This window comes from Acanthisitta chloris, unplaced genomic scaffold (genome assembly GCF_000695815.1).
Source record: "Acanthisitta chloris isolate BGI_N310 unplaced genomic scaffold, ASM69581v1 scaffold4337, whole genome shotgun sequence".
NCBI classification, from domain to species: domain Eukaryota; kingdom Metazoa; phylum Chordata; class Aves; order Passeriformes; family Acanthisittidae; genus Acanthisitta; species Acanthisitta chloris.
Genome location: NW_008680769.1, coordinates 34579 through 47619, shown reverse-complemented (window position 1 = coordinate 47619; position 13041 = coordinate 34579). Strand labels below are relative to the sequence as shown.

The following is a 13041-nucleotide window of genomic DNA, read 5'->3' as shown; positions in this document are numbered from 1 at the left end:
CTCTCGGGGCGGTGCAGCGCTGCGGGACTGGAGCTCTCCTCTGGCTGCTGCGCACACAGAGCTGAGCCCGAGCTGAGCTGAGCAGAGCTGAGCTGAGCCCCGAGCAGAGCTGAGCAGAGCTGAGCCCCGAGCAGTGCTGAGCAGTGCTGAGCCCGAGCAGAGCCCCCCGAGGTGCTGATCCCCTCTCCCAGGGTTGGGGCAGCCACAGCTTCTCTGGGTGAAAGCTCAGAACGAATTTTAATTTTAGCCAAGGAAAGGGGACTCTGGCACACGAGCCACTGACTTGCTGAGAAACCACAGCTCAGCCCCCGCAGCACCACCAGTCCCAGCGGTGGTGGCTCAGGAGGTTGGTGCACTGGGGACAATGCCACTGCCACCACAGGCATTTTAGATCAGAAGCTTTAGATGTACCTGCAAACAGCAGCAGTACCTGCTCCTGGTCTTCAGTGAACAGAAGCAACAGCCCAGCAGATGTGTGATCCACGTCCACACACCTTGAAGCAACTTCCCTTCTTCCCCTGCTCCTTAACAAAGCCAAGGTCAAAGGCAGCCACGGTGCCCCCAGACCATCCCCAGAGCCAGTGGCTGCAGTAGCTCTGGTGAGCTGCTCCACTGGTGCCACACATCATCACGTTTTTCCACAAATCTTCACAATAAAAGTGAAAATACCACATAAATGGTCAAAAAGACCTGTCTAAAAACAGTAGGTGCCAAATATACTTTTACTTTTTATTGTCTGATAACACTGATAATATAAACTGTATAAAGCATGATAAAACTCTTCATAAAACAGAGTAGGTACAAATTATAAAATAAAAAATACAAATATTACATTGCCGAAAGGAAATACAACATTAAAAAGAAAATATTACAATAATATAACGGTACCAGTTCCTTCCTGTATTCCAGAATTTATGGAAAATGTTTAAATTACACAGCACTAAGATAAGTTACATTTATTTTCTCTCTTGATTTCAAACATGCATTAACTCAAACAGAAATAAAACCTACTGATTGATGCAGAAAATGTCATTAAATCAGGTAACATTGCATGGAGACTTGGAGCCACCTGGGCTGGTGGAGCTGTCCCAGCCCGTGGCAGGGCTGGAACTGGATGGGCTCTAAGGTCCCTTCCCTCCCAAACCATTCCATGACCTGTGATGCAGTGGCTGTTCAAACAAATGCTTTATTATGACTTCCCTGCCCACGGACGTACAGATTTGAGCAAGCAAAGTTTTCAGAGGTGCAGCTGCATTTCCTGTCCACTTGCAGAGGTACCTCAGCCTGTGGGGATGGCACACAAACACTCTGTGGCTGTGCACTGTCTCTCATTACTCAGTGTAGTGCAAATGTGTTCTTACGAACAGCCCTCAGGCCATGAACTCCTTCACACTCCTACCTGGGCAGGTTTGGTCCACCCCAGTGAGCACTGCCACTGTGCCCTTGCAGAAATGGGGTATTTTAATCCTGGTCAAATGCAAAACCACCACAAATGTATGCATCAACATTTTGGTCAGAAAGACACAGACCAACAAGAACTTAACACACAGATGCCAGCAGCTCAAGAATTCAAGCCATGTAATTTTGGGGGTCAACAGAGAAAAAGGAAATAGGAGTCTGGGTTTTTGCTGAGTGGTGATACCGAGAAGTAGACTGACCTTCTCAAACAGCAGTCAAGGGGACTTCAATTCTTCTTTTCCAATTCCATCTTACCTTTCAAGCTCTGCCCAGTTTACATCAACTGAAAACCCATTACCCCTCCCACTGCTTACAGTTGGGAGAAAAAACAAAAGGACACTGAACACAATGACCACAGTCAGAATAAACTCATTCCACAGGGGATCCACACACTGAAATGTTTTCTGTTCTACAAAAAAGAAGTGTTAATTACATTGAAACTTGGAGAGTCACAAGAAAGCATTCTCAGGAGTTTGGCACAGCCCTGGTGGGGAGTGGTGACGCTCTGGTAAAGTCTTTTTGACTCCAGTTCTAAAGCCAGAACCAGTTTCTGGGAAGAGCAGGACCTTGGCGCAGCCTCTACGTGTGGTGGTTGTTGAGATTGCTCTTGTTGAAGAACCTCCTTGCTTCCACACTGCTGAGGGACACGGAGCAGCGCGAGGGGTTCTCCTTCCTGTACTCGATGCTCTCCATCATCGCCTCCTTGATCACCTGCAGCACAGGAGCAACTCCTCACTCCGGGAACAAACACACTGCCCACGTGCTCACCGACAGACCCTGCTGATGCCAACAGCTGCTGCTCCCACCAACCCTGCTCCACCACTCAACAGGGGCATTGCTGAGTCTTACTGTGAATTCTGTCTCCTGATTCTGATCTGGGCAATAAAGACATGAGGGATGCCACCAACAGCACAGAAGTCACACAAAAACACACACCATTTACCTGGGTCCCAAAGAAATTCGGAAGGGTAAATCAAAACACTGAAAAAATCCATAAAGGATATAGAAAACAATTATTCTCTTGAGCAAGATTAAATCTTCACTTTTGCCTCTCCTGTCTGATGTAGCAGGTTTTCTTTACTATATTGATAAACCTCCATGTCTCTATCTGGGATGCTCCTTTACACTTGTCACTAGACACAGCCACTATCAATGACAAATAGTTACTACTGAGATAGTTGATAAAGAAATTTCCAGAGATCTTTACAGAAAATTTTCAATTTTCTCTTTTCCAGATAGAGAATCATCATACATAAAGAAGTGGTATAAAATTCTCAACAGAATGTCTCCTTCCTCCACAGTCACCTTTGCTGAGCCACCCTGAATGGCTTTGGGTGGTAAAATGGCAAAACCAAGGCAAGGACCAAATGAGAATGTGAGGCAAACACCGAAGCAAGCCCCGTGGCAGAGCTGGGCTCTCCTCACATCACCCACTGCCCCCAGCCAGCATTCCAGCCCCCTGAAATCCTCCATACGTACATCTATGTTATTGAGGGTGTTGAACTCCATTAGATCGTGGAGCCTCTTGAAGGCCTCATTGGGGTACTGGAAGTTGAAGGTAGAAAATGGTGTGTTTGGATCATCAAAAATGTCAAAGTCTGCAAAATCCTTCTCTTCCTGTGTTTCTCTGGGAACACCTGTATACAGAACACATACAAAACCACCACCTAAATGTCAGGTCTGAGAGTTTATTATCTCACTTTTAATGGCTCTTTTGAGTTCCCAAAGGACTTCAGACACACTTGGGAGTTATTTCAGAGCCAAAATATTTCTATCATGTAATCCCCATGTCATTATAAAGGAGCAGGTGGATTGAGCATGAGGAACTGCTCACCTGGAGCTTTGTACTTGCGGAAGTTGATGTTGGCCAGAACAAAGTGGATTATGGTTGGACAGTCCTTCTCTGAGGAGGTGTCCTTAGGTTTGAAAACATAGCACTCCTTCAGGCCCTCTCGATCAAACACGTTTGGGTCTATTTTGGGGAAAGGAAGCTTGTTCATTTTAGCCCATTTTTCAGCAAGCAGAATTTCCTGAAAAGATAAGAAAGATTCAGGTGCATAAAAGCATCCAGTGCATAGTGAGGAGGTATGGAGAGACACAGGTCAAATGGGTTTAGAGAAGCGATTTAGAAACTATTAAGTCCCCAGCACAGGAGGGACATGGTCCTGTTGAGGCAAGTCCAGAGGAGACACCAAGATGATTAGAAGGATGGAGCAGCTCTGCTGTGAAAAAGGCTGAGAGAGTTGGGGTTATTCAGCCTGGAGAAGCTTCAGGTGACCTCACTGTGTCCTTCCAGAACCTGAAGGAGCTACAAGAAAGATGGAGAAAGACTATTTACGAGGGCCTGGAGTGACAGGTCAAGGGGGAATGTATACACACTGCCAGAGGGCAGGGACAGAGGGATATTGGGCAGGAATTGCTCCCTGTGAGGTGCTGAGGCTCTGGCACAGGGTGCCCGGAGCCGCGGTGGCTGCTCCATCCCTGGGAGTGTTCCAGGCCAGGCTGGATGGGCTTGGAGCAGCCTGGGCTGGGGGGAGGAACTGGATGAGGGTTAAGGTCCCTTCCAACCCAAACCATTTAATGACCTATGATTCCAAGGACTAATCAAATCAATCTCTCTACAGATGACCCAGTATGGCAAACTGAGCACCTAATTCTGCCTGCCCAGCCTCCACCACCTGCCTCCACCACCACTCCCAGGAAGGGAAGAGCCCCATAAATCTCAGGGTGACTTTACAGAGCTGACAGCATGGAAAAAACATCCACAATTTCACCTGCAAAGGGAGTACCAGTGCTATGGAAACCAACAAGAGCTCCTGAACCACAAGTGTTGGCAAGTGTGCTGAGTGCAGCAGTCTGGAAAACAGGCTCTCTGGCTCATGGCAACTCAGTAAACAAAATAATTTGTAAATAATGACTCAAAAGCACACAATGAGGGCGTGTGAGAGGGAGGAGAGGGAAGGTCATCACCTTTACTCTTGGTTCTGACTGAAACAGGACCCTTCTCTGGGCAACTGTTTTAGATACACAAGAGATTAAAAGATAGTGGGTGTAAAGTGCTAAAGCAGGAGTGGAGTCAGTGAGATCAGCTGGCTGACTCCCCCAGCAAACTCAAATATTAGCATGCTACCATGACCACAGGCCCAGTCCTGCAGGGGCATTTGCCCTCTGCAGAGCCAAGGGGACAGGCACAGCAAGCAGAGCTTGGATTTTTTACCTTTTTAAACATACAGTTTGGAGAAGACCCTTCAGGATGCCACTTGGCTTCCAATCAGCCTCTCCATGTTCCCCCAAAGCACCCAGAAAATTGCAGCTGACAGAGGCAGAATGCTCAGTGTGTGGGGTCAGAAGAACAGGGATGGCTGTACACAGCCTTTTGCACAGACTCCACATGTGGCATGTTCAAAAAGGGAGGAAAAAGATGTTTAGAGGAAATGGCAGTGACGTGTTAGCAAATTTAGCTGATAGGGAAAATACTCCTGACAATAAAAAGGAGATACATTCTTAAGCAAATAGAACATTGAAGAAAGACTCTGGGGCCCAATCAATCGAGGAAAAATTAAGGATCTCAGCACTAGGAAGTTTTCTCAGTGCTCTCTTCTTCCTTGCAGCCCCAAGAGACCTAGTGATTACAGAAAATCCTTCTTATAAAAATCCTTTTTATTATATGGTATTTTTATAAATAAAAATACTTTTTATTCTCCTGAAACTTATCTCTATTTGACAGCACTGACCTTGAACTCCTTTTGCTACTGCTGTCATCTTCTAATGTCACTTGGGGGTTTGTCTCTTGGTTAGAAGGAGGAAGGAGAAGTTGGCTGTTCTAACTGCAGTTGCTGTAAGGCCGCAAGGAGTGCCAGCTGCCTCTCAAGCAGGCATGGTTTCTGAGCCTCCTCAGAAACCAGTTCTGAAAATCCACCTGATTTTCAAGAAAATACTGTCTTGTTTTTGAGACCCACAGAATCATTAAGGTTGGAAAAGACCTCCAAGATAACTGAGTGCAACCTTTGAGCGAATCCCACTGTGGCCACTAAACCACATCACGAAGTGAGAACCTCACAACAGTCTTGTCAGTGCAGCTTTGACTTTGTCAGCACCCAAGTGGTCCTGTGTTACACCTTTGGGACGGGCTGGAGCTGTCTGGATGCACAGGCTGTGCAGCACACCTGCTACAGAGAACAGCCACACCATTCAATCCCTGTCTCGCTGCTGCTGCTTTGCTCTGGCCTGAATGGACTGAAGAATCCTGCTTGAGCCACTGCTGGGACCATCCTAGTGAGATGCAAACAGACAGCTAGCCCTGCTTCCAAAAGGTTATTCATTTGGCAATGCTGGACTGAGGCACATTGCTGCAAGATGATGACAGGAAAGCATTTGTTTACATCACAGCACACAGAGAACAGCTGGACAGAGTTACAGCACTGGGGCAAGGGCAGATGACTTCATTGTTTAATACTGACTTAAAGCAAAATTCTGCAATCAGTGTGAAAGCAAAACTTCCATAAAAACAACAGAGCTACTACTTCAAATGGATTTTATTAGCTTTCTTTGTGTCAGTTGTCTCATGTGAGTGATGTAAACAGGAACTGGGCAATATTTGCCTTGACGTGGGAAATACTTCAGTCATGTAGCTACAACAGCACTAGATGTGTGGCCAACCCAACTGGAAGAATACAACTGAGTCAACTCAAACTTCTGAACCCAGAGAAGGAATGGCCTGTCATACTTACTTTGAAAGGAGGACTGGAATCACTCGGCCTCGCTGAGAAATCGAACGAGATAATGAGATCGACACCCCTTTGCGGCCTTAAGATGAGTGGGTAGGGCAGGTTAAATGTCAGCCCGCTGTCCACGATGTGAATCTTCTTGCTCTTCACATCCAGGGGCTCATAGATCCTCTCAAACTCATCAGGATCTGCACAGAACACAGGAAAACACCACCAAACAGCGACACACGAATTAAGGACTGAAGTTTTGATGGGCTTCCCAGTGCCTCCCCAAGTTCTGGAGACTGCAAAGGATTTCAGCTGTACAGTATAACCCAAAGATGCCATGAACTCTTGTGGGACTTTAACTCCTAACAGCTGGAGAATGAGGTGAAAAGCCAGAGCTGGAAGGGCTTTCAGTGCACCAAGGGCACACCCCGTGCCAGGCGCACACGGCGGTGGCTCGAGGCAGAGGGCACAGATGCCCAGGCTTGCCCCAGCCTCACCCCTAAGGACACACACACAAAGGAAGGTGTTTATGGGACATTAAGAGAGAGTCCTCGGGCACATCCCCTCACTGCCCAAAACTCTTCTCTCAGCTTCTCTCCCGTCCCACATCCTCCCCAGCTCTTCCTCACCCAACAGAGCTTGCCTGAAAGGCCTCGATGTGACCCTGCTCGGGTGTGCTGCTTGTCTGTGGCTGCTTCTGTCCATACCTTAGGACTACCAAGTCTTGTTTTCCAGCCTACACCAAACCTGGTGACCTCACGCTCACCACTACAGCAGGAGCCAAAAGAAACAGTGACCCACATCCATACCTGAAGTGTAAGCACGGGGCAGAATTCCCCGTGAGCCACTCACTGCTGGCACTGGCACAGAGGTATAAACCACTCTCCCATCTCTAAGCCCAACCTGAGGGCTGAAGAAGATAATGTTTCCCCTTTAACCCAAATATTCTCTGGGTGCAGCTCAGGAAAAAAAACAAAACCAGTAAAATTTTCCTGTCTTTGCACTTATAGAAGGCTCTGGATATTACAAAATGAAAGCACTAATGAGTGCTCCCTGCAGTACTTACACCTTTCCCCCTGACAGTCTTTCCTTGCTCTGGATCCTAAACACATCTCCAGCACATGGTTTTGATTCTGATTGAAAACTAGACTGCATAACTGTAGAGGGCAGTGCAATCTAAGGAATGGTTGATAGAACAATACAATTATTTCTGGTATAGTTAAATTTCCCGGCACCTAATGCTGGCACTGGAAGTAATCTGAAAAAAGAAAGATTTCTTAATGGGAAGAAAATCCATCAAAAATAATCCAACCTCTTATTCCTGTCAATTCAGGTGCAGCAGGTTTTGAGCAGCAAACAAGATCCTAGAACAGATGCTTCCACTTCTGATTTCTGTTATTTATTAGCAGACACTTTCCTAAGGAATGAGGCACCAATTTCCTACTATTGGCCTTGATTCCCAAGGGAGAAACACTGTGAAATCATTACCTATTGCTAAAGGGCTAAGTGAGTCCATAGACCTGTTTTAGAACCAGATCCATTTCAGAACCATGAATCAGCACCGACGACACTCTTAGTGTTTGTCAAATTCAACATCATTAAAAAAACTTGTAAAAATACAATTACTGCAGTTCCTTTTCACACAAGCAGACCGATTTCATTACCCCCTTTTGTTGAATTATGGTCAAAAATAATTCAACCTTAGTTCTCAACAGACTTTCTAAAAACTGCAGAAACATTTTTGCTTGAGTTTTGTTGTTTCTTGTTTTACAAAAACTGAATGTGAAAGTCAACAGTGATCCCTGCAACAAGGACAGTCTCACCTGTCACAATGCCTGCGATTTAATGAATTATATGTGGATACACTGACCACACTGCTGAATGATTACATTTTATACTATCTGCTGAAACTTCAGGGGTTTTTAACTGTTCTTGAGGAGAGCATTGCAGGTCCTCAGCGCCGCGGTCTGCGCGTCGGCAGCTCAGGGCTGAGCGTGGCCTTCAGCCAGCAGTAAATGTGCTGCAGCTCCGGCAAACCTCTCCCTGACACGGAAACCCAAAGAAGTTTCAGGCACTCAGCAGTAATTGTCCCGGAGGTGCAGCTCCTTCTGTCAAACCAGCAATTCATTTCCATTGAAATTAAACCCCAGGAAGTTGATAGTTGATTCTGAAGATTAACCACATGTCTTAATTATGCAAAATTCTCTTCAACTGTCATTTTTTCCAACCATAAATTTCCTACCCACTTTCCTGCCTCCTTTACAACTACTATAAATATTAAGACTACCCAGTTGTAAACACCTCTGAGATGATAAAAATATTTAGAAAGTGGAGTCCAGATGGAAATTTCTGTTCAGCCACTCCAAGGCATCTGTTACGCTAACAGCGCCCATCAGCGCGGCTGCCCTGCCCCTCTCGATGGCACAGGCCGTGCCAGGGAGCAGTGAGGGCAGGCAGGGCTGAAGCTGCTGCTGCCAGCAGGGAGGGCTGGGAGGGCCAGGCTGCCCCAGAGTGTGAGGAACAGCACTGCAGAGAGGCAGGTGTACTCCCTGGGCCGGATGGAACGCACCCAGGGACTGCGTTAGGTGGGAAGGGACAGAAGCTCATCCCATCCCACCCTGCCCTGGCAGGGACACCTCCCCCAGCCCAGGCTGCTCCAAGCCCATCCAGCCTGGCCTGGAACACTCCAGGGATGGAGCAGAACAGCAGGAAATGAATCTGCTTTCACTGATTGCAGTGAACACTGTCTGCAGCAGATCTTCAAAACCCTCATCAAACACCATTCCTAATTGTTGGCAGCCACTGTCCCAGACACCACAGGCCTCATGGAGTGCAGGAAGACTTTGAACTTCTTTTGCAAATGAATATTTTCCTGAAATTCTTATCTTCCATCCACATTCTTGCAAAGCAAACATGAAATGGGGATGCACCTACACATCAGTTACACTGAAACGTGGCTAGTTTGCCAGGTGCATTCACACCAGGAGAACACTGTCAGCAAAGGATAGACAAGCTGTGTCAGGGAGGGTTAGGCTGGAGATCAGGACAAGGCTCTTCCCCCAGAGGTGTTTGGGCACTGAACAGGGTTAGGTTGGATATCAGCACAAGGTTCTTCCCCCAGAGGTGTTTGGGCACTGAACAGCTCCCAGGGCAGTGTCACAGCCCCAAGCCTGACAGAGCTCCAGGAGTGTTTGGCCAATGTTCTCAGCACAGGGTGGATTGTTGGGGTGTCTGTGCAGGGACAGGAGTTGGACTGATGATCCCTGTGGTTCCTTCCAGCTCAGGAGATTCTCTGATTCTACATATAAGAAATGTGCTTTCAGAGGAAGCAAAGACAGCAGGAGAGATACAAATTTTTTTGCCACAGGGAAGCCCTGTAGGAGAACAGGGAAAGGTTTTACGTCCACTCCAAGGCTTAGCATCTCTAAGAGACAAGGAGCAAAGCAGGACACCCTTTGGTGAGGCCAAGAGGGTGAGACAGTGGATGTCATGAAGGGCACCCTACACAAAAGCAGCTCTGTCACCTCTGCCAGCAGTTGCAAGCAAAGAGCCTCCGTCCCTGCAGAAGGTAAGGCTGCTCTGCACCCTCAGCCCCGGACAGACGCCACTGCACAGTGCAGTCACCTCCCAACCTCTGCTGCTGCTCAGCGCTCACAGAACGTGCTCCTGCCCCAGGTACCTCTGTTGGAAGCCTCGTGGTTTGACACTATCACAGTGAGAACTCGCTGATTTTGGTGTGACTAATAAACTGCAGCAACACAGGCTTTCTGCAAACTCACCTGCTACAGCTGCATCTAGTTCATCCTCCTCCAGGGACTCCTGCGTGAGGAGGTCAGCCAGAGGAGACAGTGGGTAACAGCTGTTCAGGTTCAGTCCCAGCATGAAGTTGTGCACCTTCCCAGCACGTCCTTCCCGGGTGTTGAAGAGGGCACTGTCCCCCACCAGAGCCATCAGCATGCGCTGCACCCAGCTCTCCTGGCTGCTCTCCTGGCTCTGCCCAGCTGCCTCAGCTCCCTCTGTGCCTGCAGAGGGACATGGGGACAGCCAGCGGTCAGGCAGCTGACACAGCAGTGCAAACCCAGCATCTCTGGGGCTGTAAAATGAAGGAGCTATGAAAGCAAAAAGAACTGGGTCACAGCATTCTTTCCATCAGCTGTGGGCTGGAAGATGAAGCTTTGCTGCAGTGATTTCAGAACCTTCCCATCTGCACCTCAGGTGTGCACGTGTCCATCAGGAACACAGACTGGGCAATGAGGCTGTCTCTGTGCTAGCACCCAGAATGCAAACTCTCCTGGGCTCAGGGGACACACCTGAGTTGCCAAGGTCCATACTTGACGTAGACAGAAATTCATCTGGATGTGCACTGACAGCCTTCTCCATCCTTTGCTGACTGCTAGAAACCCACTTTTCCTTAAGAAGGCATAAAGGATAATGCTATAGCATGGAAATTCTAAAATATCTGAAAATATCCTTACAGTAAACTGCAGACTACAATTAATATCTGGTTTAATTAACTAAAGGGTAAAATGAAACATCCAGGCTTAGGTGTCTGCAGCTAGAGCTGACAGTGATAACGGCCTGGACTGGCATGACCTTGCATTCATTCAACTGTCAAAACTTGACTCTTTGGCCTGTTTGGTACAAGAAGACAATTCAGCTCAGGCTTAGTACTTTAAGTCTTTAAATGTGCCTCTTCAATCCAGGCTTTAAAGGAGCTGATTCTTCTATAAGCAGAGTGAAAACAAGCATCAAGTATCACAAAGTGTAGAGGCTCAGCCTGATAACATTCTATGGGAGTGAGAGGGGTCACTGGGGGTTTACCAGACTTATAGGTTGGTCACTGTCTCTGAGAGACAAGTAGTGTTTGGTGCTGACTACAGTGCTCAAACAGGAAGCTCACAAATAAACACAAGATGTGGTACCACCCACCATTTTATGCATAGAGGAATTGAAGCAGCAGTCACTGAACTGAGCTAGTGACATAATGCACTGTCTCATCACACAGGATTTTATCTTCTTCCTGTAGATCCTGGAACCACAAACAGCTGCATCCCCACCTTGGCATCGGTTGTTAAAAACAATCAGTTTTTTTCTGGTGAAAAACACTGCTGTCCCCAAAAACACCATCAAATACAGAAGGTATTATCAGGCCGAGACAGAGACCCTGCCTAAAACCCCATGAATCCCCATGTGGTTTAGGTACTTCGAGATAATTTTCAATAGGATCTTCTCTTCCCACTGCCCCATGTTCCCTTTGTGCTCGTGCCTCTTGTGGGAACCTGGATTTGGGCATTGTTACAGCCTGTCACGCACCAGGGATTTCCTTTTTCAGGTATCATTTGCAGAGGTGCTAGAAGACACCAGTGAATGCTGGAAACACAAACCAAACCATTCTTTGGTAAATATTTGATCAAGAAAACCTTGAAAACAATGGATGGCGTTAGCTTGCCGGGCTGGTACAAATTCCAGCACACCTCTGAGCTCAGCAGCTTGCTGGCCACAGACTCATGAGAGCACTGGCTCAGCACACCTGATTTCTGGGTCTGTGTGGACTTTAAGACCTCTCTGCAGCCCTGCTGGGCCGACATCAGGACTGAAGGCATCACCTGAGCAGCTTGAGCAGGAGGCATAAGGACCTCCTGGGGTCTCCTCTTCAACGTTTTGCTGAGGCATACGAAAGCTGATGAGAAAAGTAAAGAATGAAATCTGAGCATTTCCTTACCTTTTGGATGCTGTGATTCATCTTCACTGTCTGAGCTGTCATTGCTTACAAGGTGCTTTAGCCTAATATTTTCTGTTGAAAGAAACAGAAGCTCCTTTAAACTACTGAGGATTAATGGTCAGAATAGCTGAGAACTGCAAAACAATCTGATTCATAAAAGTAGCACAGCCTCTGCACAGCTGGAGAGATTCCATCTGCTGGGGACATTGGTCTGGGCAGCAGATATTGGCTTTAGCCTGCAATTCTGGGGCTGAGAAAACAAAATGTAACCCTAAAGCAGTGCTCCCACTCTGCTCTGCACCACGTACCCGACTCATTTCATTCACCCTCAGTAAAACTTAGCTGCTCAGCTTCTGCCCATTCAGTAGCTCCCAGGAACTGGGAAGACAATGCTAATTCCTGGTAATTGCCTGCAATTTTTTTATTCAAAGAGAAATGCTTAACCTCATTCACATACAGTGAATGGGCAGCCTTAAAAGTAAGAGAGAAACAGAAGCCAAGATGGTTATGAAAGTTCTGTTGGAGTATGTGTGAAAAATAAAGACCAGTGGGGTTAGACAGGCAGACAGTTCAGTGGTTTGCATCTCATAACATTAGTGAGAGAAACAAAGCCAGAAATGAGTGAACTTCTCTGGCAAAAATCTGCATTTTGATAGGGTTAACAGCTTTGGTTTTCAACGACAAAACGAATCCTGGAAAAGCAGCACATTCCGCTCCGCGGGAAGGGTTTGCCGAGGAGCTGAGTTCACCTAGGAATGATCCCAGGCTGACAGCATTATTTGCAGCAGGTGTGGAGGGAAGCCTGCCTGGACACACAGGAGGTTTGCAATGTTTTACGAGCAGCCTCACCTTGGAAGCTTATACCCTACCGAGACTGGAGACAGGCACTGAATTCCAGTGGTGCCAGGGTATCCAGGAGAAGAGTGTTGAAGACTAAACCCCTTTACTCCCTAGTAAAATGTATGCTAGGAATCATCTCTAATACAAACTTCATAGAATCATTACAGTTGGAGAACTCCAAGGTCATCAAGTCCAATCCTCTGAAGCTAGTTAAAGTACATGGAATGAGGGTTGCTTCCTTAACAACTAATTACTTTTTCATTTAAAAAAATGGAAATAACATCTGTTTTTTCTCATGGAAGGCAA

General features: G+C 47.0%; 1 protein-coding gene across 1 annotated transcript in view; it reads right to left on the bottom strand.

Moving 5' to 3' along the window:
- Positions 1–1950: 1950 nt before the first annotated feature.
- Positions 1951–13041, bottom strand: part of PLA2G4A (phospholipase A2, group IVA (cytosolic, calcium-dependent)) — a gene marked incomplete at its 5' end in the record, with an annotated part of 37039 nt that continues 25948 nt past the window's right edge. The window contains 6 exons of the mRNA XM_009077813.1: positions 1951–2169; positions 2938–3095; positions 3293–3488; positions 6189–6373; positions 9953–10195; positions 11896–11967. Coding sequence (XP_009076061.1) covers positions 2038–2169; positions 2938–3095; positions 3293–3488; positions 6189–6373; positions 9953–10195; positions 11896–11967 — 986 coding nt within the window. The remainder of the gene's footprint in view (positions 2170–2937; positions 3096–3292; positions 3489–6188; positions 6374–9952; positions 10196–11895; positions 11968–13041) is intronic.